Raw genomic sequence first — 24,390 nt, forward strand, 5'->3', positions numbered from 1 at the left:
ATACTTCTTTTCTCTCTCTAATGCTACAACTCTCTACCATTGAGCAATATTTCCACCTTCATAATCTTTCTAGTCAGAAAATCCATTTCTTCCATTTGCCCATACTTTCCAATAGGACTCTTTATGCCTAGGTTGTCCACCAGGGGGAGGCTTCCGCCACCATGCCAGGAATTCCTACTCACACCAGGCCTTTGCCTAGCTTTGCCTTCCTTACAGTCTTTGCTTTGTGGTCTCACCACATTCCAGCCTATCTAGAAAGTTCGTATCAGATACCTGGCTTAGAGCATTTTCTTTGAGCCCTGAGGGGAGAGGAGTTGGCAGATTTCTGTCCCTAACCTCATGTCCTCTCTATCAGCAGATTTCAGCTCTGGCTGACTACAAGGGCTTTAACTAGGTTCATCAGCTTTCACTTTCTGCCTTGTTCCCCACCAAGCAACCCCAAACCAATGAGATACAGGAGCCTGGAGTAAATGGGTGCTTGGGATAAGGTTTCCTGTTTGTGTTTACCCTCAGTTGTGTTCACTCTTAGGCAGAACATGTTCTTGCATTCCCGCTGACCTCTGTGCTCTCTCTCTGCTCCCCGAACACACTTTACAAGTGATCCACCTATCCCAGAATCCTGGGCCCAGGCTCTGTTTTGGACAAAGGAGCGGGCACCCAGTCTGAGACCTGGAAGCTCATATCCTGAATACCCAAATCCTTTACTGTCCTATCATTGCCCTGCTCACATCTTCATGTCCCTTATATCTTCATGCCTATCTCGCCAGTCTGCTGAGACTTCTGGGGCAAAGTTGTACCTGGTTCTCTGTTGTCCCCCAATACAGGGTCTGTTCTTGAAGACATGGTGATCAGTCCATGCTGGGGATTCAGCGAATGATTAACAGGGAAACTGTATGTTTTTGTTTTTGTTTTTGTTTTTTTTCTCTCCTCATACTGAGTAGACACATCCACTGGGCTGCATCTCCAGCTCTCTTTAACTCCCTCACCCCTGCTTTGAGAAAGGATATCAGTTACTCAGGCTGACCTTGAGCTCACTCTGTAGCCCATCCTGTTCTTGAACTTGTCAACCTCATGCCTCATTCTCCTAAGCAGTTGGTCCTACAGGCCCATGTCACCTGGCTTGGTTCTTTTTCTTCTAAAATTTCCTTAGCTGAAGGAGGTGGGAATGTGGTGCATGCACCTGTGGAGGAAGGTGGTTCTCACCTTCCAGCATGTGGTTCCTGTAATCAAATTCAGGTCCTAAGGCATGGCCGCAAGTGCACTTATCCCCTGAGCCGTCTTGCTGGCTCTCAGCTTTCTAAAACAAGCTTTTGCTCAGTAGTTCAAGCTGGCTTAGAACTCACTATATAGTATAGTCTGGCCTCAAGCTCACCACACTCCTTCTACCTCAGCCTTCCAACAGCTCAGTGTCCTTTCCATAGAACAAAACTAAGGCCAAGTGAGAAAGAACTCTGGAGGACTCCTGTGAGGAGCACTCTCAATGATGGTTCTTAAGGTGCATTTTCTGTTTTTAAGCTGGGCAGGAGCCCCATCCCTGCTCTGAGCTTTTGGTTTTCATCATCAGTTGAGCACTTTAGTATCTTCCAGGACTTGAGTTTCAAAACAATGCCCTGTGGCCATCCGCAGGGACCTTTCTGGAGCAGGTGAGTGCTGGAGTCACAAGAGGCCCTGCCCTTTCCTCAGTGCTGTACACCAAGGCTGTCACTTGCATTTTCTGTAATCCAAAGACTTGAAGCATCTGAAATCCATCTGTACTGTAGTAGAAAGCTTTTATTGAGCAGTGAGCAAGGGCCAGGCAGACCAGTGATTGCCACACAAGAAGCATGAGACCAGACACACTGAAGTGGGGAGACCATTACCACTAGGTAGCGATAAGGAATGAAGCCTCATTCCTGTGAACAGCAGGGGCCAAGACAGGCCATTAGCATGTGTGATGAGCTCTAGCCACTGTTCCCCTACTTTTAATACTTAACATTTTAAAATGTATTGTTATAGTGTGTATGTATGAATGAGATGCAGGAGAGGGCACATTACAAGTATTAGAGACCAGGGGACAGCTTTGTAGAATCCGTTCTCTCCTTCCATCTTTAAGGATCAAACTGTAGGTCTGTAAGCTTGTGTGTACCCGCTGAGCCATCTCACCAACCCTTTGGCTTCTCAGTTCTTAGATCCCCAATGCCTGTCTATGACATTGAATGGATTGGGCGCCTAGACTGACACCTGTGTCAGGAACCTTCAAAGCCAGGGAGTCCCTATTTCACCTTGTCATTGATTGATTGATTGTTGGAGATCATTCTAATCTTTGCTAGAATTTGTCCCTGAAGTATGGGGTGTTTCCCAGTATTCCACTCAGATCAGGTATGAAACCAAAACAACAAAAATTGGCTCCTAATTGAGTAGCATTAGGGGCAAAAAGCAGTAATGAGTCCAATCATCATTTCTTTTCAGTGTGGAGTATCTGTTAAGTACATGTTCTCACCTAGACACCTTCCCCAGAAGAACCATAACCACCAACAAATGAGAAGCTGAGGCCAACCTGCATGGGATAGACAGTACAGTGTGATGCTGGTGTGGCCTCCTGCCCTCTTCATTCCAACCCCTGTCTACCCTCACCTCTTTCCAGGGTCAGTCCAGGTAGGTTTAGAATTGCCTACACTCTGCCTCAGCTTCCCAGCCCATCACCACCAGGTCTTCAGCCCTGTCTTTTACCAGAAATGGCTGCAACCTTTGACTATCTCAGTTTCTCAGTGAGGAGAATGTGGAGTGTTAAGTGTGACTGGCCCACAGGAGCATAGCTGCCTGCTTTGTAAAATGTTCCGGTAAATAAACATGGCCCGGAGGTAAATTAGCATACTCTTCCCCCCCCACCTCCGGGCTCTTCAATAGTATCAACATGTCACCCTTTTACTCCATGGAGGCATCCTCTGCCCTGACCCCCTTTTGGCCCTGCACTCCATTTGGTATCTGGGTTTAGGGGACTAAATCTGCAGAAGTCAGGGACAGACACTTGCCAAGGCTCCAGGTGACCACTCCTGCTTGACTCCGCCCCACAGAAAGAAGGTGAGGAAGGGGGCGGGGCTGGTGGTGGTGGTCAGCAGGATTGGTGAGTACACTGGCCCTTTTGGTCAGTCCCATACCTATCAGTCTCCTATGTGTCAGCTATCTCTGCGCCGGCCAATAATGCTGTTACTGCTGCTGTTGCTGCTGGGACCTGGATCCCGACTCAGCGAGGGTGAGTGAGGACTGGCTTTCACCAGCCTGGGTCAGATTCCATACCTTATTTTTTCTCACAGCTCAACAGCCCCTTCCAGCATCCAAGAAGCCTTGAAATCCCCAGTCCTTTCTTCAGATGCCCACACACCCATCTCCGCAGACACTCAGGGCCCTTCCAGGGTCTTCCACGCAGGCATTCCATTCAGGAAGTAGTGGGGGTGGTATCAGAGTCCTCCTTCCATGAACTCCATAGTCACTACAATCCTCTCCAGCAGCCTGACGCTTCTAGCCCTTGATCCCGAATCCTCTGAACTAGCTATCACTTCTCTTGACTGTGGGGTCTGAGATAGGACTTCCAGGCAGAAGGACCCTGTGGGTGGGAGAAACAGGGACAGGAATTAGACTCCAGAGTAGGAGGGGTGGGTGAGGAAACCCCCATTGGAGAGGCTTTTCTTGATGACTCCCTAATCCTGGGGTACAGTAAGACATACAGGCACAGAGCCAGCCTTGGCCTTACCTGGGTGCTGAGGCCCAAGCATGAGGTTGCTGCTTCTGAGCAGACTCACCCAGATCAACATCGCAGATGCCACAGTTGCTCCAAGAAGTGTCTGCAGAGTAACACAGCTCAGGAGTGCCTAGGACGACCCACACTGGGTCTATACCAGCATTGACTCCTTGGACCTGTACAATACCCTGTGGGTCCTGGCACTGCCAGTGGAGGCTGCCCACAGGTAGACAGAGCAAACAGACCCCAGCCTGACCCACTCCACCTATGTTGGCACAAAGGGAGTGGTTTTTTTTCTTTTTTTTTTTTTGGTTCCAAACTTAGCTGTCTGTTCCTCACCTGGGCCCGTCATGGGCTGTTCCAGCCTATATAACAGCACAGAGTGGCCAGGGGGTCGAGTAGGGGGAGCTCTGCAGATGGTTTCAGGGTAGAGTGCTAGGAGTAGTTAGGCTAGATCTCTCTTAACAAGGCTTGGTGGCTCCTGAGGTCAACAGACCAGACCTTTCCCAGAACCCTTTCTGTGTACCAGGGTATCCAGAGCTACATGAGTTAGATATCTGTTCTGGAAGAGCACCCAAGCTAGAGGGGCACCCCCATAAACAGGCAGCAGCATCATGGGCCACTGGCAGAAAAACAAAACAAAACACAGGACCAATAGTGTGATGGGCCTGACTGTGAGGACAGCTGGGTTCTGGGGAGGTAGGAAGGCTTGGGGATTAAGCTTGGGATCTCCACTGGGACTTGGGGTACAGTGGAGGTGAGAGCTTTATCCAAAATTCATGGGAATGCTGGAAGGAAGGCAATTGTGTGGGCTGTTAGAAGAGGGTAGGCCTTTCATCCAGAAAGGAAAGTGTAGCCTAGGCTGGCCCCAAACTTACTATCCAGCCAAAGGTAAGCTTCACTCCTGATCTTCCTGCTTCTACCTCCCAAGTGCTGGGATTACAGGCACAGGCTATCATGTCTACTTTATATGACGCTGGGAATGAAAGTCAGTGCATGCCAGGCAAGCACTCTACCATCTGAATAAGAACTCCAGTTTCTCTAAACTCCTTCTCTTCTGATCTGAACCCCACTCCTAACCTCTAGTTTGGAACTTTTTCCACTGAGAAAACATGATTAGTTTAGTGTGGGAGCCCTCAAATGAGTCACTGGGATGGAAACATTGTCTAAGTGAGAGATGCAAGTCCAGGGCAGGCTGCACCTCCACTGTCCTCCATCCTGGAGTGGGGGTGGGGAGCATGGTGTGAGTGCAGACACTCAGCAAACAGACTTGGGAGCTTGGTCCTGCTCTCCTGCCAGTGTCCCTCAGACACCGCAGTCCTCTTCCTTACTACACAGATGAAGAAGCACCAGTGTGTGAGTTGGAGCCTTAGTTCCAGTGTTGTGCACCGTGACAGTGTGAAGGTCACTTTTCCCAGATGGGCTCCTTTATCTTTCAAATTAAGGGTTTAATGTCACACAGGTTGGGTGTTACTAGAGGTACACCAGGACGCATAGGCTGGACTCAGGCTAAGGAAGGAAACTGACCTTGGAGTGAGAATAAAAGTAGATATATAGGGTCCTAATCTGAATCTAAGGAAGAGAAGAGGGGCTCAGAGCCTAGGAACCCCCTGAGAAGCCCTCCTTGGTGTAAGTATGCTATTTAGCTTATGACAAACAAGCACCTAGCACAATCAGCATAGTGAATATTTAATGCCCAGGTTACAGTCTGACTGCATCTAAAGTGGACAGGAGCAGAATGGTGAGAACCAGAATAGGGCATTCTAGGAAGAGAGACCAGCCTGTGCAAAGGCCCAGTGCGGGGGTTTCTCCCAAACTATGTTCTGCACCTCATTTTTCCACTCAGACTGCCTTAAAGATCTGGACTGTAGGTGGGCCTGTGGTGGCACAGCCTTTTGGTTTGGTTTGGTTTTTGTTTTTGTTTTCTGAGACAGGGTTTCTCTATGTAGTCCTCTCTGTAGACCAGGCTGGCCTCAAACTCACAGAGATCCACCTTCTGCCTCCCAACTGCACTCATCAGAGGCATGAGAATCTCTGTGGGTTTGAGGCCAGCCTAGTCTACAGAGAGAGTTCCAGGACAGCCAGGACTACATTGAGAAACCCTTTCTCAAAAAACTTAAAAAAAGAAAAAGAAAAATGAAAGAAAGAAAAATACTTCAGCTGTAATTGAGTTTGTATTGTGCAAGACACTATGAATGCTTTGTCTAACTTTATTCTGTGAGTTGATGCAACCTTGTCAGGCACTAAGCAAATGAGGAAAGCAAAGCACAGAGAGATCTATAATTTGTTCAAGGTCTCACACCTAGAAAGTAGGATAAAACCCAGGCAAATTGCAACATCTAGGTCCTTCTCAGGCTAGTGCCCTTCACTAGGGATTCAGAAGTTCTGACCTTGAACCTATGACCTTTGTTTATCTTTCAGCAACCAGGAGGTACAAGCGTGGACTCCTGGAACTGGCAGGGACCTTGGATTGTGTTGGTCCTCGATCACCTTTGGCCTACATGAACTATGGCTGTTATTGTGGCCTCGGTGGCCATGGAGAGCCACGTGATGCCATTGACTGGTGAGTATATACTGGGCCCAAAGTGAGAAAGGTCTCCCAACTCCTAGAACCCAGGAAGATCCCAGAACCTAACATATCCCTACATGCAGAGGGTTCTTGGGTCAGTGGGGAGATATCTCGGTGCCAGCTAACCTTTACCCGGGCTGTGAGTATGTATCACCTAGGAACAACATAAAGCTATCTAGACTATTGTACAGTCTGAGGATCTCTGAGAATCCTTAACAGTCCTACTTCATAGATAAGGAGGCCAAGCCACAGAACCATTGAGTTGCTTATCTGCAACAGCACAGAGCATAGGGAACATGAGAAGCCTGCTCCATGCAAGCTGAGAGCCAAAATCTTTATGTGATATCATGGCTCTGGGCAGGAAGAAGCATGATGCTCATTCCCACTTGATAATGAAGTCCCTGGGGTCCCAGACATCCAATACTCTCCCATTGTCACAAAACTAGTAAGTGGCTCAGTGTAGACTGCAGCTTCCTCTTCCCTAGCTGGAGACAGAAACTTCTTGGCTTGCCCTGCACCTTGGGTGCACCTGATGACAGCAATACATTCCTGCAACCTGGTTCCCACAGTTGGCTCTGCAACTGTCATCCCAGGAGAGTCTACCATCACACCCAAAAAACCCAGCTGGGGTTGCCACCTCCTCTGGGCTCTCAGAGACCCTGTGGCTAACCCACACCCCAGCACTTCTCATTTAGCAGCTGCCAGGCACCTCATCTGCCTCCCTCCACAGACTGGAGGCTTTCTAAGGGCAGCGGGGGAAGCTGGCTGACTGCTTGAAGGCTCAGCACACTGCTGACAGGTGAGGGTGTCTCTCAGGGAACTTTCTAACAAGGCATGCTCTCTGAGTTCCTATTAAATGGCAGGCTAGCTGGCCCTGTAGGACACTGTGGGAAAGTAGATGACAGGGTTCCTGCGAGTTCCAGTCTTAGAGAACAAATGGTATGAGGTTTATAGTGGGAACTCATGATAAACCTCCTTGGAGGGAGGGAAAATGGTTTTATGACAGGGTGTGGCAAGAGGCTCTCCTACCCTGAGGAGACAGACTTCAGGGTGGAATCTGGTGCCCAGGATAGACCTAACAGCCAAGAAGGCCATTGGGTTGTCCAGGCAGAAGGCCCAAGCTGGATCCAGGAAGGAAGAGAAGATTGCCAGGGCAGCTGGAGCTCAAGTCACAGGGAGGCAGGCAGGGACAGATCCAGGCAAGGTCAAGGAGTGAGGCTGTGCAGTCATAGCCCAGCTGCTAGAATTCTTCCCCAGAACTGGCACTGTGAGGGGCAGCATGTGTATCAGGGGTCACTAGCTTCTTGAGGTCAGACGGACAGCCAGCTCAGTTCCCTCTTTTACACAGCCCACCTGCCCTTCCAGGTGCTGCCGTCATCACGACTGCTGCTATTCTGGCGCTCAGGAGGCTGGCTGCAACCCCAAGATGGACCGCTACCCATGGCGATGCATCGACCATCACATCCAGTGTGGTGAGTGTACTCTGACTTCCCCAAGTGTCCCCTAAATGTCCTGTAGATCTGAATGGCTTCTGCACCCTTGTAGAAAAGCACCACCATGTGCAGCTCACCAAAACCACGTGGCAATGCCACCTAGGAAGTGGCATTCCACACTGAGCCCTCGAAACACACATGCATATATATTTCTTCAGTGTCTGAGCAAAAAGAAGGAGAGAAAAGGCACTTGGGATAAACAACCTAAAAGTCCATCAGGAGGGGACTGGGTACTCATACCCAAACTGTAGAATATGCTTCAAGCTGGAGAAAAAAAATGAGGCAGAACCAGATATTTGTGATCCTGTCTCAAACAACAATAACAACATAAGCCAGACAACCAACCAAACAAACAAAAAGAAACTTCAATTAAAAAAATGTTAAATATAGAGTTAAAGCCAGGCACTGTGGCACACACCCATAATCCCAACACTCTGGAAGGCAGTTGCTGGTGGATCTCTGTGAGTTCAAGGCCAGTCTGGTCTACAGAGTGAGTCCAGCCAAGGCTACACAGAGAAACCGAGTCTCAACAAACAAACAAACAATTTAAATATAGAGATGGTAAGACTATGTAATTCTGCCTTCATTGCCCCCTCCCCCGGTGCTGAGGACAGAACCCAGGGCTTTCTTCCCTAGTGTCTACTACTGATCTAAATCCCCAAGTCTCAAGCTCCTGCTTCAGCTTGCCAAGTGCTAGGAGTACAAGCATGCTCCATCTAGCCTGGAAGTAAAATGTTTACCTTCAAGGCTCCTGGGCAATCGGGGATGTAGTTAATGGTACTTGTCCAGTTGTGGGAGCCCTGGGTGCCAAATCCTAAGGCTTGGTGGAGCCCTTCCATTTACAGTTTCCTTTCAAATAACTTTAAAAGCAGAATTGACTTTTTAAAATCTCAGAGAATGAACAATCATACAGACTATGTGTGGGGATAGAAGTGGGGCAGGTTAATCAGCTGAGGAGTTGCAAACAAAGCAGGCACCTGGCTTCTTCCCCTTCTTTTTCTAATTTTGACAGTATTAGGAGTTAGACATGGCCTCAAACATGCTGAAGAAATGCTTTCCAGTGACCCACACAGAACTAGCTCGCTCCTTTTTTTCTTTTAAATAAGAATAAGCAATAGAAATTTTATTGCTTTAAATAATTATTATTATTTAAATATTAAGTTAATATTCTAACTTTAATTACATTAATTAAACAAATTTATTTACTTATATAATTTATTTTATATTTACATATAAATATGTTTATATAATGTGTAAATTTATATATAATTATGTATATAACTTTTTATGGTCATATCATCTTTACAAAGCATTTATTTATTTATTTAAGCATTTACATCCCAGTTTCACTCCCTCTCTCCTCTTCTCCCCCTCCTCTTCTCCCTGTCCCATCCCACACCCCCCCTCCCATTCCCCTCTCTCATTCTTCCCAGAGAAGGGGAGGCTCCCAATTAGTACCAATCCAACCTTGCATCTCAAGTCACAGCAGGCTAAGCATATCCTCTCCCACCAGGGCGTGACAAGGAAGCCCAGCAGCTGGGAAAAGTGATCCAGGGGCAGGTCACAGAGTCAGAGGTAACCCCTACTCCTATTGTTAGGGGACCCACATGATGACCAAGGGGCACATCTGCTACATATGTGTAGGTGGTGTTCAATGCATGCAAGCTCTTTGGTTGGTGGTTCAGTCTGTGAGCCCTCATGGGCCCAGGCCAGATTACTCTGTAGGTCTTCTTGTGGTGTCTTTGACCCCTCTGTCTCCCTCCCATCTTCTTCCTACTCCTCCACAGCACTCCCTGAGCTCGGCAGCCTTGGGTCTCTGCAGCTGTCTCCATCGCTGCTGGATGAAGCCTCTCAGAAGATAGTTCTGCTAGATTCATCTGCAAGCATAGCAGATTATCATTAATAGTGACGGGTTGGTTCTCTCCTGTGGTGTGGGTCTCAAGCTGGGGTAGTCACTGGTTTGCCACTCCCTTGATCCGTTTTATCTTTATCCTTACACTTCTTATAGACAAGACACATTTTGGATTGAAGGTTTTATATGTGAATTGGTGTCCCCCTTCCTCTGCTAGGAGTCCCACATCAGTATAGGAGGTACCTACTTCATGTTGCTTAACACCTGTTGCTTAGAGTCGCAGCTAGCATCACCTGTCCCAGAGATGACTGCCCACAGATTCCAATTTTCCCTCCCAGTTCTTTCCTTCATGTCCTCCTCCTCTCTCTGCCCACCTGATCCCCAGCCCCTCTCCCACCCAGTTCCCTCTCTTCATCTACTTCTGATGCCTATTGTATTTCCTGTTCTAAGATGCAAGCATCATTTCTTGGGCTTCTTTGGGTCTGTGGATTGTAGTATGGTTATCCTTTACTATAAGGCTAATATGCACTTATAAGTGAGTTATATACAAAGTGTGTCTTTCTGGGTCAGGGTTACCTCACTCAGAGCAATCTTTTCTAGTTCCATCCATTTGCCTGCAAATCGCACGATTTCCTTGTTTTAATAGCTGAGTAGTATTCCATTGTGTATATGTGCCACAATTTCTCTATCTATTCCTTGGTTGAGAGATGTCTGCGTTGTTTCCAGTTCCTGGCTGCTATGAATAAAGCTGCTATGAACATAGTTGAGCAAGTGTCCTTGTGGTATGGTAGAACATCTTTTGGGTATATGCCCAGGAGTGGTATAGCCTTGGGGTAGATCTATTTCCAATTTTCGGAGAAACCTCCAGACTGATTTCCACAGTGGTTGTACAAAGTTGCACTTTCACCAGCAATGGAGTGTTCTTCCTCCTCTGCATCCTCTCCAGCATGTGCTGTCACTTGAGTTTTTGATCATAACTGTTCTGACTGGAGTAAGATGGAATCTCAGAGTCATTTTGGTTTGCATTTCCCTGATGACTGAAGACATTGAACATTTCTTTAAGTGCTTCTGGGCCATTCAAGATTCCTCTGTTGAGAATTCTCTGTTTAGCTCCATACCCTGTTTTTTAATTGTGTTATTTGGTTTGTTGGTGTTTAATTTCTTGAGCTCTTTTTTATATTTTGGATATTAGCTCCCTGTCAGATGTAGAATTGGTGAAGATCTTTTCCCAATCTGTAAGCTGTCATTTTGTTATATTGACAGTGTCCTTTGCTTTACAGAAGCTTTTCAGTTTCATGAGGGCCTATTATTAATTATCTTAGAGCCTGAGCTCTAAGTGTTCTACTCAGGAAGTTGTCTCCTGTGTCAATGATTTCAAGGCTCTTCCCACTTTTTTTTTTAAAATAGATTTAGTGTACCTGGTTTTATGTTGAGTTCTTTGATCCACTTGGACTTGAGTTTTGTGCAGGGTGATAGATATGGATGTATCTGCATTCTTCTACATGTAGACATCCAGTTAGACCAGCACCATTTGTTGAAGATGCTGTCTTTTTTCCATTGTATGGTTATGGCTTCTTTGTCAAAAATCAAGTGTCCATAGGTGTGTGGGTTTATTTCTGGGTCTTCAATTCAATTCCATTGATCAACCAGTGTGTTTCTATGCCAGTACCATGCAGTTTATTACTGTTGCTCTGTAGTACAGCTTGAGATCAGGGATGGAGATACCTCCCAAAATTCTTTTATTGTACAAGATTGTTTTAGCTATTTTGGGTTTTTTGTTTTTCCATATAAAGTTGAGAATTGTTCTTTCAAGGTTTGTAAAGTATTATGTAGGTATTTTGGTGGGAATTGCACTGAATCTGTAGACTGCATTTGGTAAGGTGGTCATTTTTACAATGTTAATCCTACCAGTCCATGAGCATGGGAGATCTTTCCATCTTCTGATATCTTTTTCAATTTCTTTCCTCAGAGTTTTGAAGTTTTTTCATACAAGTCTTTCACATTTTTATATAAAAATAAATAAATAGCCAGATACGGTGGCACATGCCAGTAACCCCAACACTCAGGGAGACAGAGGAGGCAGATCTCTGAGTTCAAGGCCAGCCTGGTCTACATAGTGAGTCTACAGTCAAGGCTACATAGTGAAACCTTGTCTAGGAACAAAACAACAAAACAAAAATAATAAAAGGAAAAAAACAAATAAATTTAATTTAGTAGATTAATTAAAATATATTTAATATTTAAATAAATAGTACTTAAACAATAACATTAATAGTATTTAAATAATAAACTTAAGTATTACATTTAAACAATATTTTAATATTTTAATTAATTAATTAAATATTATTAAATGAAAATTTAGCAAATGTTATTGGCAAAAATATTTAAATAAACAACATTGTTATTTTAATAATAAATTAGTTAAATTAATGATTTAAATGAATAAAATTATTTAAGTAATAAAATAAACATTTAAATGATATAAATAAATAATATAATTTAAATAACAAAATACATTGAAGTAAAATGTTTACGTAAAAACTATTGAAATATGATGAAATGATATTTAAATTTAAATTAGAAATAAACAATTAAATATTTAAATGTAAACAATATTTTTTACAGGTGTGCCTGTCTGTGGGCATGTGCACCTGAGTGCAGTGCTTTCGTCAGTCTTCCCTGTGGCTGGAGCGGCTCCAGTGCCAGCCCAGAAACCATGAACAGGACAAACCGTCTCTCCAGCCCTAAATTTGCTTTAGCTGGACTAGGCATGCAGGTAGCACATTGGTAGAGTTCTTGCCTAGAATGCCCCGGGTCCCATCATCACACTGTAAAAAAGTTATCATTTAAATTTTTAAAATTGTTTTAGTTTTGAAGATTTATATCTTTTTGCTGGGCAATGTGGCACATGCCTTTAATCCCAGCACCCAGGAGGCAGAGCCAGAAGGATTTTTGTGAACTGGAGACCAGCCTGCTCTACAGAGTCAGTTCAGGACATTCAGGACTCTGTTACACAGAGAAACTCTGTGTTTAAAAAAAAAAATTATTTATTTTTATTTTATGTGCATTGGTGTTTTGCCTCCCAGGCTGGGTGCTGGGAATTGAACCCTGGTTCTTTGGAAGAGCAATCAGTGCTCTTAACTGCTGAGCCAATTCTGCAGCTTCCATTTCTGTTTTTTGAACTTATAATTTTTTTTTTTTTTTTTTTGCATCATATCTCCCTTCCCTTTACTTCCTCCAAACTCTCTTATGTACCTCCAGGCCTTGCTCTTTGATCATTTTAAAGTGGGCAGGCAAGATGGCTTACCGTGCCAAGCTGCTTGCTGCCAGGCCTGATGACCTGAACGTGAGCCCCAGGACCCACATAGCAGGAGGAAAGAACTGACTCCAGTGACTTGTCCTCTGACCTCCTGCTGTTAACTCACTCAAACAGGAGTTCAAAATACTCAGAGGAAGGAGTTCAGCCTTGCCAATACTTGTATTTTTGGTGTTCTTTCTTTGTTTCTTCCTTCCTTTCTTGTTTCTTTGTTCTTTTTGAAATTTGGTTTTTGTTTTCTTCTTCTTCTTCTTCTTCTTCTTCTTCTTCTTCTTCTTCTTCTTTGTTTTTTTCAAGACAAAGTTTCTCTGTGTAGCCTTGGCTGTCCTGGAACCCATTACGTAGACCAGGCTGTCCTTAAACTCACAAAGATCCACCTGCCTCTGCCTCCCAAGTGCTGGGATCAAAGGAGTGAGCCACCTTGTGTGCCACCACTGTCTGGATTTTTTGTTGCCTTCTAAGACATAGCCCAAACTGGCCTTGATCCATTGTTCTGATCCCAAGGTTCTGGATCAGAAATATGTGTCCCTCAAGAGTTTCTTCCTCCTCCTCCTCCTCCTCCTCCTCCTCCTCCTCTTCTTCTTCTTCTTCTTTTCTATGAAAGAGGTTTATTACATGGGTATGGGAGGGAGTGGGGGAACAGGGCATGATGGGGAGAGAGAGAGAAAACGGAAGGGGGTGCTGAGAGAGAGAGAGGAGAGAGAGAGTGAGAGAGTAAGTGAGAGTGAGAGAGAGAGAGTGAGAGTGAGAGAGTTGTTCCTTCTTTTTAGTGGGTATGAATTGCTATCTCAGTTTTTTTTTTTTTTTCTGATAATTGTCAACACTATGTTTTCATGTGCTGTTTGTGTCTTTTGGAGACTTCACCCAGTTAGGTCTCAGTTAGTCCAAATGTCCAGAAATAACAGGCATGGCCCACCCACCTCACTGGACTATGAGAGGACTTTTGAAGCCAACATTTATCAAGAACTTGTGAAATAGGTTTTCTGTCCACCAAAAGGAGTTACCTCTCTTACCTCTGGCAGAAGGGACATATGGTTGTCGATTGACACATACCTGTGACAGCTATGAGTATATCAAAGCCCATGCTAGCTTCCAGGTTCCTACAGTCCATATTCAGAAGTACATTTCAAAGCCTCCACCTAACATCCTGGTCCTTCTGACCTCTCCTACCCTAAAATCCCAGCCTGCCATGGCTTCCCTCCTAGTGGCTGCTCATCCTCCTTATAACCCACTATTCTCTCTCTTTACATCTCCCTAGTCTCTCTCTCTACTATTCTCTCTCTCTCTCTCTCTCTCTCTCTCTCTCTCTCTTTTCTGTCTCTTGCTATCTCCATGTTCGCTCCCACTCCATCACCTCTCCTGGTCATGTCCAGTTTGGTTTTTTGGTTTTTGTCTTCTTTTTACTCTTTCCTCTGGACTCTTCCAGATGCCTCTGGATATTTTCTTTCTCTTATCCACAACAAAAACCTTCCCCCTAAGGAGCTGCCATTTTGGAAGGTTCTTTGCTGAGCCCTCCACATACACCTTTCAAAAGCACTGTCTTTTCGCTGTTGTAAGAGTTCTTTGTTTCGAATTCTCAGCTCTTCTCATGGCTGTGGATTCTTTTCTGTGGGTTGTCCTCCTTTTCAGAATAACATCCTTGATACAAAAGTTTTTTTTATTTTGCTGACATCCTAGTCAGTTATTTTGCTTATTGCTGCCCATGTATTTTGAGGCTTTAAAGCTTCCGCTGAGAGCCAGTGGTGGCTAGCCTTTAATCCCAGCGCTCGGGAGGCAGAGGCAGGCTCTGAGTTCGGGGCCAGCCTGCTCCACAGAGTGAGTTCCAAGACAGCTACAGAGAGAAACTACAGAGAGAAACTCTCTTTTAATAGTTTGAGATTTATGGCAGAGACCCACAGCTGGGCAGATGTGAGTTCATTCTTTGTCACATTGTTACACCGCTATCTCAACACTGTCAAAGAGACCATTCTCTCTTAGGTAGCATTGGCACCTCTGTTAAAAATCATTTGACTCCAGGTGGGTGACTGTTGCATAGTACTGAGCTGATAACAACCATCTGCGCTTCAGTTTCCTTATCTGGAAGTTGAGTGTTGGCAGAGGTGAAAACAAGAATTCAGAATGTGTTAAACAGATCAAGGCAGGGTGTGTGCACACATGCACATGCACGTGCGTGTTTCTGTGTACGTCTGTGTGCGCATTGAGTGTCTCTCTGTGTGTGAGTATGTGTACATGTGTCTCTGTGTGTGTCTGTGTATGAGTGTCTGTGTGATATGTATTTGTATGTGCATGTCTGTGTGTGTGTCTCTCTGTGTCTGTGTCTGTGTATGTAAGTGTATGTGTCTGTGACTATATGTGTGTGTGCATGCGTATGTCTCTGTATGTATGTGTATCTATGTGTGAGTGTCTGTGGAGTGTGTAGTGTATGTACCTGTGTGATTTTTATGTGTCGTTGTGTGTAGGAGTGTCTCTGTGTGTGTGACTATATTTGTATGTGTATGAGTGTATTTTGTGTCTGTGTGTGTCTGCGTGTGTGTCTATTTTGTGCATGTCTTTGTCTCTGTGTATGTATATGAGTGTATGTGTGCGTCTTTGTGTATGAGTGTGACTGTGTGTTTGTGTGTATCTGTGCGTTTGGGTATGTGAGTGTGTGTCTGAGACTGTATGTACCTGTGAGTATATGTGAGCATGGGTGTCTGTGTGTATGTGTGTGTGAGTGTGTGTATATGTATGTGTGGTGTGAGTGTGTATGAGTTTGTGAAAAGTGTGTGTGTGGTGTGTGTCTGTGTGATGTATGGGTATATGTCTGTGTTTATATGTATACGTGTTTCTATGTGGTTGTGTGTGTGTGTGGTTTCCCCTTCCTCTCCCACCCTCTGACTCTCCACTAAAACTCCAGATTCTACAAACTGTCTGCTCTGGATGAGGACAGGAGCAGGACCACCTTAGGGGTAGCTTCAGGACACCCTGCTTGTGGCCCTGGCTCCCTAGAAGGATGGTGGAGCTGGTAGTATAAAGTTGGGGTGGGCCAAATGGCTCAGTGGGGAAAGGTGCTTGCTGCCAAGCCTGATGACCTGCGTTTGAACCATGAAATCTACACAGTAGAGTGAACCAGCACAGTGTGCTATGATGTGTGGACCCAGCCCAAACCCAACAAAGAAACTGAACCTTTCAAAAGCAAAATAAATAAATACAAAAAACTGTTGTAAAGTTGAAATACTGTGGAAACATTACTCCCCCCCCCCTTTCGATTTTTAACTTTTTTTTTTTGAAACAAGGTGTCATGATATAACACACAGGTTTTTTTATGTATATGAGTGTTCAATCTGTGTGTACACCTGCACGCCAGAAGAGGGCACCAGATATCATTATAGATGGTTGTGAGCTATCATGTGGTTACTGGGAATTGAACTCAGGACCTCTGGAAGAGCAGACAGTGCTCTTAACCTCTGAGTCGTCTCTCCCCCTACCCTCCCAATTTTTTTTTTTTTGAGACAGGATTTCTCTGTGTAGCCTTGGCTATCCCAGGCTAGCTCTATAGACCAGGCTGGCCTCGAACTCACATGTCATGCCAGATAATTTAAATGTTTTTGTTTTTGATTTTTGAGACCAAGCCTCATGTGTCTCAAGCTGACTTCAAACTTACTATGTAGTCAAGGATGACACTGAATTTCTGATCCTCCTGCCTCTACTTCTGGACTGCTAGGATTACATGTGTGTGCCATGATGCCTGGCTTGTGGTGCTGGCAATTGAACTCAGGGCTTTGTACATACAAGGCAAGCACTCTCCCTTTCATTTTGCATTGGAGAAATGGAGGCCCAGGGATAAGAAATGACTTTTCCCCAAACTACTAGCAAGAGCAAAGAGGTGAAGTGAGGCTGTAAGAAACAGAGCGTTCCTACCCTTCCCTTCAATCTGCTCGCTCTCCTCAATAACACCCATGTGGATATGCTCTTCACTGAATGTTTACTGTTATATTTGCTGGTGGAGTCTGTGTTTGTTTTCAGAGCTCTTTCCCCTGAGCACATGGAAAGATCCAAGGTCTCTGTTATGCATTTTCAACAAAAATATTCTGTTACTCTGCTTTGAGATATTTTGAGCATAGCTGTCTATATAATTACAAGTTTGGCCTATTTTCCATTTATGGGCCTGACAAATATATTTTTAAAATTTCAGCTTACAATAATATTTACTAGCAAAGCTTTAATTTTAAAGTAAAACCCATGAGAGCTATTTTTCCTTTTCCTTTATATATTAGTTATTTTTGAGATAATGGTCTCACAGCATAGCCCAGCCCTGAACTTTTCAAACTTCTATCTCAGTCTCTTGATTCCTCGGATTCCAAGTGTGCACCAGCAGCTTCACTCCTGAGTTTCCATTCTTCCTGAACAGTAGGAGGAAGCTTCCTCCGGATCTCAGGCCACAGAGCAGTGAAACTGTCTTACTTTTGAAAATTGTTTTTAAACAGGGGGAATACTGATCCTAGGCTGCAATCCTGGGTGACTGCTTCCCAGGTCTGTGACCTTGGCTGGGTAATCTTTGAGCCTAACATTTCTAATCAGTAAAATGGGAATAATAAAACATAGTTGTGGGCTGGCAAGATATTTTAAGTTTAAAGATTCTCACCTCCAAGTCTGACAGTCTGAGTTTAATCCCTAGGACCCACATGGCAACAGGAGAAAACTGATTCCTTCAAGTTGTCTTCTGACCTCCATAATCACTCTGTGACATACATGCACAAACACAGAAAAATAAATAAATAAAACAATTTTAAAAATGAAAAACTTGAGGGAAAAAGGATGTATGAGCTCTAGAAATAATATAGGGACCCACAGAGGCAGGTGGATCTCTATGAGTTTGAAGCTAGCCTGGACTACAGAGAGTTCCAGAACAGAGAAGCCCTGTCTCAACATTGTCTTTAACTCCCTCTTCTCCTGCCCTCTCCTCCTCCCTGTCTGTCTTTCTTTCCTTGTGTGTATGCACGCACATGCCACAGCATGTGCGGCACTCAGAGGACAATGTGCAGAAGTCAGTTCTCCTCTTCCACCATGTGGGTTCTGGGGACCAATCTCAGGCTGCCAGGCTTGGCAGCAAGTGCCTCTACCCATAGTGCCTTCTTGCTAACCCCCAAATGCTTTTTATTTTTTAAAGACTTATCTATCTATCTATCTATCTATCTATCTATCTATCTATCTATCTATCTACTTATTTATTTATTTATTTATTTATTTATTTATCTATTTATTTATTTATTTATTTATTTTGGCCAGGCAGTGGCACACACCATTAATCCAAGCACATGGGAGGCAAAAGCAGGAAGATCTCTATGAGTTTGAAGCCAGCCTGGCCTACACATTAAGTTTCAAGACAGCCAGGGATACACAGAGAAACCCTGTCTCAAAACAAAAGACTTATTAATTTATGTGTATAGGTGTTTTGTCTGTATATATGACTGTGCCTGGTGCCCACAGAGGACAGAAGAAAGCTTCACACAGAGACAGAGTAAGAGACTGTTGTGAGCCAGAGGGTGCTGGGAAGCAAACCTAGGTCCTTTGTAAGAACAAGTGCTCTTAAGCTCTAAGCCATTTCTCCAGTCTCTATATTAAAAACAAACCAGAAGTGCCATGTTTGCTATAACATGGACATAGTAAACTTGAAGAACATGATGCAGAGTCACAGTAACCAAGTCACATGTCTCCATTTGTATGACATAGTAAATCTCTGTAGACAGAAAAGAGACGAGCAATTACTCAGAAGATCAGAGATGGGACACGTGGAGCGACTGTCTAAGGTGCAAAGTTTCCTTTGGGGTGATAGGAATGTTGTAGAATCTAAATACTAACATTGTTAATGTACTTAATTTAAATTTTTTGTTTAATTAACTAATTACTTAATATTTAATTAGTTAATAAGCTGTTTTGATGAAACACCATGACCAAAGCATGGTCATTCAGAAGGAAAGGTAAATCCCAAAGTATAACACTTTTGGCTTGCTTACACTTCCATAGCACTGTTCATCATTGAAGGAAGTCAGTACAGGAACGAAAACAGGGCAGAATCTTGGAGGTAGAAGCTGATGCAGAGGCCATGCAGGGGTGCTGCTTACTGGCTTACTCCCCATGGCTCCCTCAGCCTGCTTTTTTATACAACCCAGGACTACTGTAATGCCAAGGTTCACGGGACCCTCAGAGACCACCAGGAGGCGACTCGATGCAATGGCAAGAGAGCTTTATTATGAGAGCGATCGAACTTGGGACCCAAGTCTCTCTGACACAGCAGTAGAGAAGTGGGACCCTGAGCTCTGAGTTAACAGGATTTTTAAAGGGAAAGTCTGTGATCAGGGGGTTTCCATGGCAGCAAGCAGGGGGGCACAAGTCTTGGCATTACAGAATTGGGTGAAGTTTAGCAGGATGGGGTGACCTTTTCTGAAGCACACAATCTCAATGGCTAAGGCATATAATCACAATGGCTATTTTTCTAAACCACATCTGAAACATTGGGGAAAATTTTCCCACCCGATTCTCAACCGATTCCCATTGATTATTGCCAGGGAGTTTGTCTCTATTTTCTATGAAGCATTTATTCTGTTATATTTCCTGGAGGCTGTTGCTAGGAGAGTTAACTTTGTTTTCTGCCAGGTGTACATTCTGTGATATTTCCTGGTACCTGAATTCAGTTCCCAGTCAAGATCTTTATTTCAAAATGGAGTTATATTCAGGCTAACTTAAGCTCTTCACCACTGGCCCAGGGGTGGTACTACCCACAGTGAGCTGGGCCTTCCCTAACGATCACTAATTAGGAAAATTCCCTACAGGCTTGCCTATAGCCTGATCTCATGGAGGCATTTTCTCAGCTGAGGTTCCCTCCTCTCGAGAGGAGGCTAACTTAAACTCTTCCCTTTACTTTTTTATGTGTCTGTTATGGTATATGCACTTGTGTACAGGTGCTCAAGAATGCATTTAATTCCTCAGAATTGAAGTAACAAGCAGTTGTAAGTTTCCTGATATGGGTGCTAGGAATCAAACTTGAGTCTCCTGGAAATAAATGCAATTCACACTTTTTTGTTTGTTTTTGTTTTTCAAGACAGGGTTTCTCTGTGTAATAGCCCTGGCTGTCCTGGAACTCGCTCTGTAGACCAGGCTGGCCTTGAACTCTGAGATCCACCTACCTCAGCCTCTCACGTGTTGGGATTAAAGGTATGTGCCACCACCGCCCATTTTGAAGTTCAAACTCTTAACCAACAAACCATCTCTGCAGCCCCAGGACCTGGTATCTCTTTAATGGTGCCAATGTTTTCATTTAAATGATAACAACCTGGTTGTTAATGATTGTTGCAAAGACCATGGGTGGTCATAAATCTGTATACACTTGTGTGAGGATTTCTGTAACAGAGTGTCTAGAACTGTTGTGTTCAGTGGTATCTTGGGGTGGTTGTACACACAAGGACTGGGGACCAATCTGGTAGGGGTCCCGGGGACTTGTTATAAGGGATAATATCTGATAATTTAAAAATTTTTTGATACAGGGTTTCCCAGCATAGTCCTAGTTGGCCTGCAACTTGTTATGTAGGCCATGTAGACTAAGCTCACTTCAAACTCACACTGACCCACCTGTCTCTGCCTTTCATACTCAACCAAAAGATAGATTTAGTGTGAGTGTGTGTGTGTGTGTGTGTGTGTTTGTATCTGCATGTAAATATAAGTGCCTGAGGGCAGAAGAGGGTTCCAGATGCCCCAGACCAGGAGACACAGCCTTGTTTGGAAGCAATTCCTCTTGTGATATGGTATGTAACTCACGTTACCCTTACTATATAGCTAAGGATGACCTTTAGCTCTTGCCTCCACCTCCAAAGTGCTGGGATCACAGGTGTGCTCCACCATGCCTTCTTATGTGCATAATTAAATGTACATGAAGTGAGTCTTGGTGGTACAGACCTGTAGTCCCAGGACTTGGAGGCTGAGGCAGAAGGACTGCCTTGAATTTGAGGCCAGCCTGGGCTACACAGTTCCTTCCTTCACCCTCTTTCTCTTTCTGTGGTCCTGGGAATCAAACCCAGGGTCTATTGTATGCTAAGCATATGTTCTACCATTAAGCTGCAATCTGAGTCCTACAGAGGACTTGGAGAAAGGAAACCAGAGCATAGTTGAGAGCCAACATAGCTTGAGTGCATGTTCAGTGCCAACTTCTATTGGGAACTTCATTCACGTTTCTTATTTAAAATATTTATTTTTATTATTTTATGTGTATGTGTATTTGCCCATGTGGATGTATGCCACATGGGTTCATGTGCCTGAGGATGCCAGAGCTCCCATAGCTGGAGTTACAGACAGTTGTGGGCCTCCTGACACAGATGCTTAGAATTGAACTTGGGTCCTTTAGAAGGGCAGCAAGTATTCCAAATTGCTGAGACATTTCTCCAGTCCTGATTTTTATTTTTTGAGTTATGGTCTCTTGCAGCCCAGGCTGGCTTCTTAGATCCTTTGCCTCTTCCTCTCATGTGATAAGGTTACATGGGTGTGACATGATGCTAGTTTATTTGGTGCTAGAGATAGAGCCTAGGGCTTTGTGCATGCTAAGCAGTCACTCTGCCAACTCAGGGCCATCCCCAGCCCTGGGATGGGCACTGCATAACAGCCTATCCCACCCGGATGGGTAACAACCACACAAAGTGGAGAGTCATCTTGTTCTATTTACTTCTTACTTTTTTTGGTGGTAGCAGAAATGAAACCCAGGGCTTCATGCAAGGTAGGTGGGTACTCTACCACTGAGCTATACCCTCAGCAGTGTTCCTGTTTAACATAAAGGTTAGAAAAGGTCACAAAGCTCAGAGCAAGAACGCAACCCCAGGCCTGTTGGTTGCCAGGTACCCAGTCTTATCTGAATGACTTCCTAAGTGAAACAGTGATATTGACACAGAAGAGAAGCCAAAAGTTTTTCTGGACTTTGGACTTTGCATTTGACATGCCAAGTTCTTTTCTTGTAGAAGCTGGCTGTCCTTGCTCCCTTCAGAGCACCCTACCAGCTCACGGGCATCCCCTTGCCCTTGGAGAGCTAATGGAAACCTATCAAGTGTCACATAAGCATAAATTACAACGTGTCCTGCCTCCAGCTTTATGGACTCCTCCGGCATTTATTCCCATGTGCCTATACATCTCTGTTCTAACCTCAGTTTCCCTACTTCTTCTAGGACCAGTGGAGAACAAATGTCAAGAACTCTTGTGCACATGTGACAAGGAACTTGCTTACTGCCTCGTAGGGACAGAGTACCACCTGAAATACCTCTTCTACCCCTCGGTTTTATGTGAAAAGAACTCACCTAAGTGTGACTGACAGGCTATTTGTTTGCACATGGAAATGAAGTTCGCTTTCAGTAATAAACAACAGCCCTCAATTTCTCCAGAAGTCATCGGAGGTCAAGTAATAAAGAAAGCTGTGAGCCTTGCCAGGCATGGTGGCACATGCCTGTAATCCCAGCACTTGGGAGGCAGAGGCAGGCAGGTCTCTGTGAGTTTGAGGCCAGCCTGGTCTACAGAGTGAATACAGGACAGCCAGAGCTACTACACAGAGAAACCCTGTCTCAAAAACAAAACAACAAAAACAACTAAAAAAAAAAAAAAAAAAAAAGCTGTGAGCCTTGTGTTTGTTTTTTCAGTCACTCAGGACTTTGAGCCTGTGGGGCTGCTAGTTTGATGAAGGTGGAAAGTCCTGGGCCTATTTTATACAACTAACATTGTGTTGGTCTTGAACTTTTTGAAGTTCAACCCTTATGTACTATCTTCTAACCTCCTGCTGATGGCTGGTGGTCAAATGTGGATGAACACCTGTTTACAGGCTTGGCTGTGGTAATAGAATTGCCACATGATACACCTAAGATTTGTTACTGTAATAAAAAGACACTCCCCCACCATTCTCCATCTTTTTTTTTTTTTTAATAAGATTTATTTATTATTTATACAACATTCTGCCTACACACCAGATCTTACTGTGGGTAGTTATAAGCCACCATGTGGTTGCTGGGAATTGAACTCAGGACCTTTGGAAGAACAGTGAGTGTTCTTAACCTCTGAGCCATCTCTCCAGTCCCATTCTCCATCTTTTAAGAGGTAAATTTTATTTCTTGGAAGCTGGGTATAGTGGCACACACCTGCAGTGCTCTGCTGAGGAGGCTGAGGCTGAAAGGTCAATTTGAGCAGGACAGAAGACAAAGAAAATTACTCCCTGGGCTGGTGGTACACTTGTATGTTAAAAAAAAAAATCTATATATCTATATCTATATCTATCTATATCTATCTATCTATCTATCTATCTATCTATCTATCTATCTATCTATATTTGTGCAGCATGCCTGAGGTCCTAAGTTTGATTCTTAACATTTCAAGACAAAAAAATTAAAAAAAAATGTAGAGCAATTTATAAAGCATTAGAATGTGGACTCACAGGCCAGGAGAAGGGCTCAGAGATTACTAGTGCTTTCTGCACTTCCAGGGGACCTGAGTTCAGCATGCATATCGTTTAGTTCCAGAGAATTAGCTTTGGCTCCAGAGAATCTGGCACATCTGGCTTCTGCAGGTACCTGCCTGCACCTGCCCACATACATGCTTTCACACTCACACACCCCACAATTAAAAAAAAAAAAGATATTTTTAAAGAGAAAACATGCTAAGGCTTTGGGATGGAAGAAGGAAATGTTAGCCTTTACCGGCTTGCCCCCGCTCTAGGCAGCAAGCTCACTGGCTAGAGCCTGCTTCTCTGGGATTTGGGTATACACTGAAGATCAGCTGAGACTGGCCAGACTGAACAACTACTGGATTCTTGGACTTTCCATACATAGGCAGTCATTGTCAGATTAGCTGAACCGTAGCCTAAAAGTCATTCTACTAAATCCCCCTTCTATAGAGAGAGTCCTTAACTTAAGAAAACCCTGACTAGTACAGATTTTGGTCCAAGAAGTGGTTCTAGAACAAAAGAAGTATACGGATGAATTTTTTTTTAAGTGAAGTCATTTATTTACTTATTTAGGATTTATTTATTTATTTTGTACACATTGTTTTGCCTGCATGTGTGCCTGCAGTCCAGAAGAGGACATCAGCTCTTACTATAGATGGTTATGAGCCACCATATGGTTCCTGGGAATTGAACTCAGGACCTCTGGAAGAACAGACAGTGCCCTTAACCGCTAAGCCATCTCTCCAGCCTAAGGATGAAATTTTTAAGTATTTGGAATAAGGCTGAGGAGATGGCTCTGCTCTTCCAGAGGTCCTGGGTTCAATTCCCAGCAACCACATGGTGACTCACAACCATCTATATTGGAGTCTGATGCCCTCTTCTGGTGTGTAGGCATACATGCAAGATAGAGCACTCATACATTGAGTGATTCCCAACCACAAGTAATGAGATCTGGTGCCCTCTTCTAGGGTGCAGGTGTACATGCAGTCAAAACACTA

The 24,390-nt window shown here is 44.2% G+C and overlaps 1 protein-coding gene across 1 annotated transcript; it reads left to right on the plus strand.

Annotated features, from left to right (window-relative positions):
• Positions 1-2,667: 2,667 nt before the first annotated feature.
• LOC129669488 (group 10 secretory phospholipase A2-like) lies at positions 2,668-22,276 on the plus strand. Its single transcript, XM_055597765.1, has 4 exons — positions 2,668-3,232; positions 6,140-6,281; positions 7,653-7,759; positions 22,134-22,276. Exons 1-4 carry the CDS (start codon positions 3,151-3,153, stop codon positions 22,274-22,276), a joined length of 474 nt encoding a protein of 157 aa, XP_055453740.1. The 5' UTR covers positions 2,668-3,150.
• Positions 22,277-24,390: the final 2,114 nt, after the last annotated feature.

The sequence above is a fragment of the Psammomys obesus genome, unplaced genomic scaffold (genome assembly GCF_907164565.1).
Source record: "Psammomys obesus unplaced genomic scaffold, mPsaObe1.curated_primary_1811, whole genome shotgun sequence".
Taxonomy (NCBI): domain Eukaryota; kingdom Metazoa; phylum Chordata; class Mammalia; order Rodentia; family Muridae; genus Psammomys; species Psammomys obesus.

What these genes read in the sequence shown, in the direction of transcription:
- LOC129669488 (XM_055597765.1), top strand. Translation starts at nt 3,151, where the DNA reads ATGTGTCAGCTATCTCTGCGCCGGCCAATAATGCTGTTACTGCTGCTG. An exon ending in CCACGTGATGCCATTGACTG is followed by an intron (nt 6,282 to 7,652) that starts GTGAGTATATAC and finishes CTGCCCTTCCAG; the next exon opens with GTGCTGCCGTCATCACGACT. An exon ending in CGACCATCACATCCAGTGTG is followed by an intron (nt 7,760 to 22,133) that starts GTGAGTGTACTC and finishes TACTTCTTCTAG; the next exon opens with GACCAGTGGAGAACAAATGT.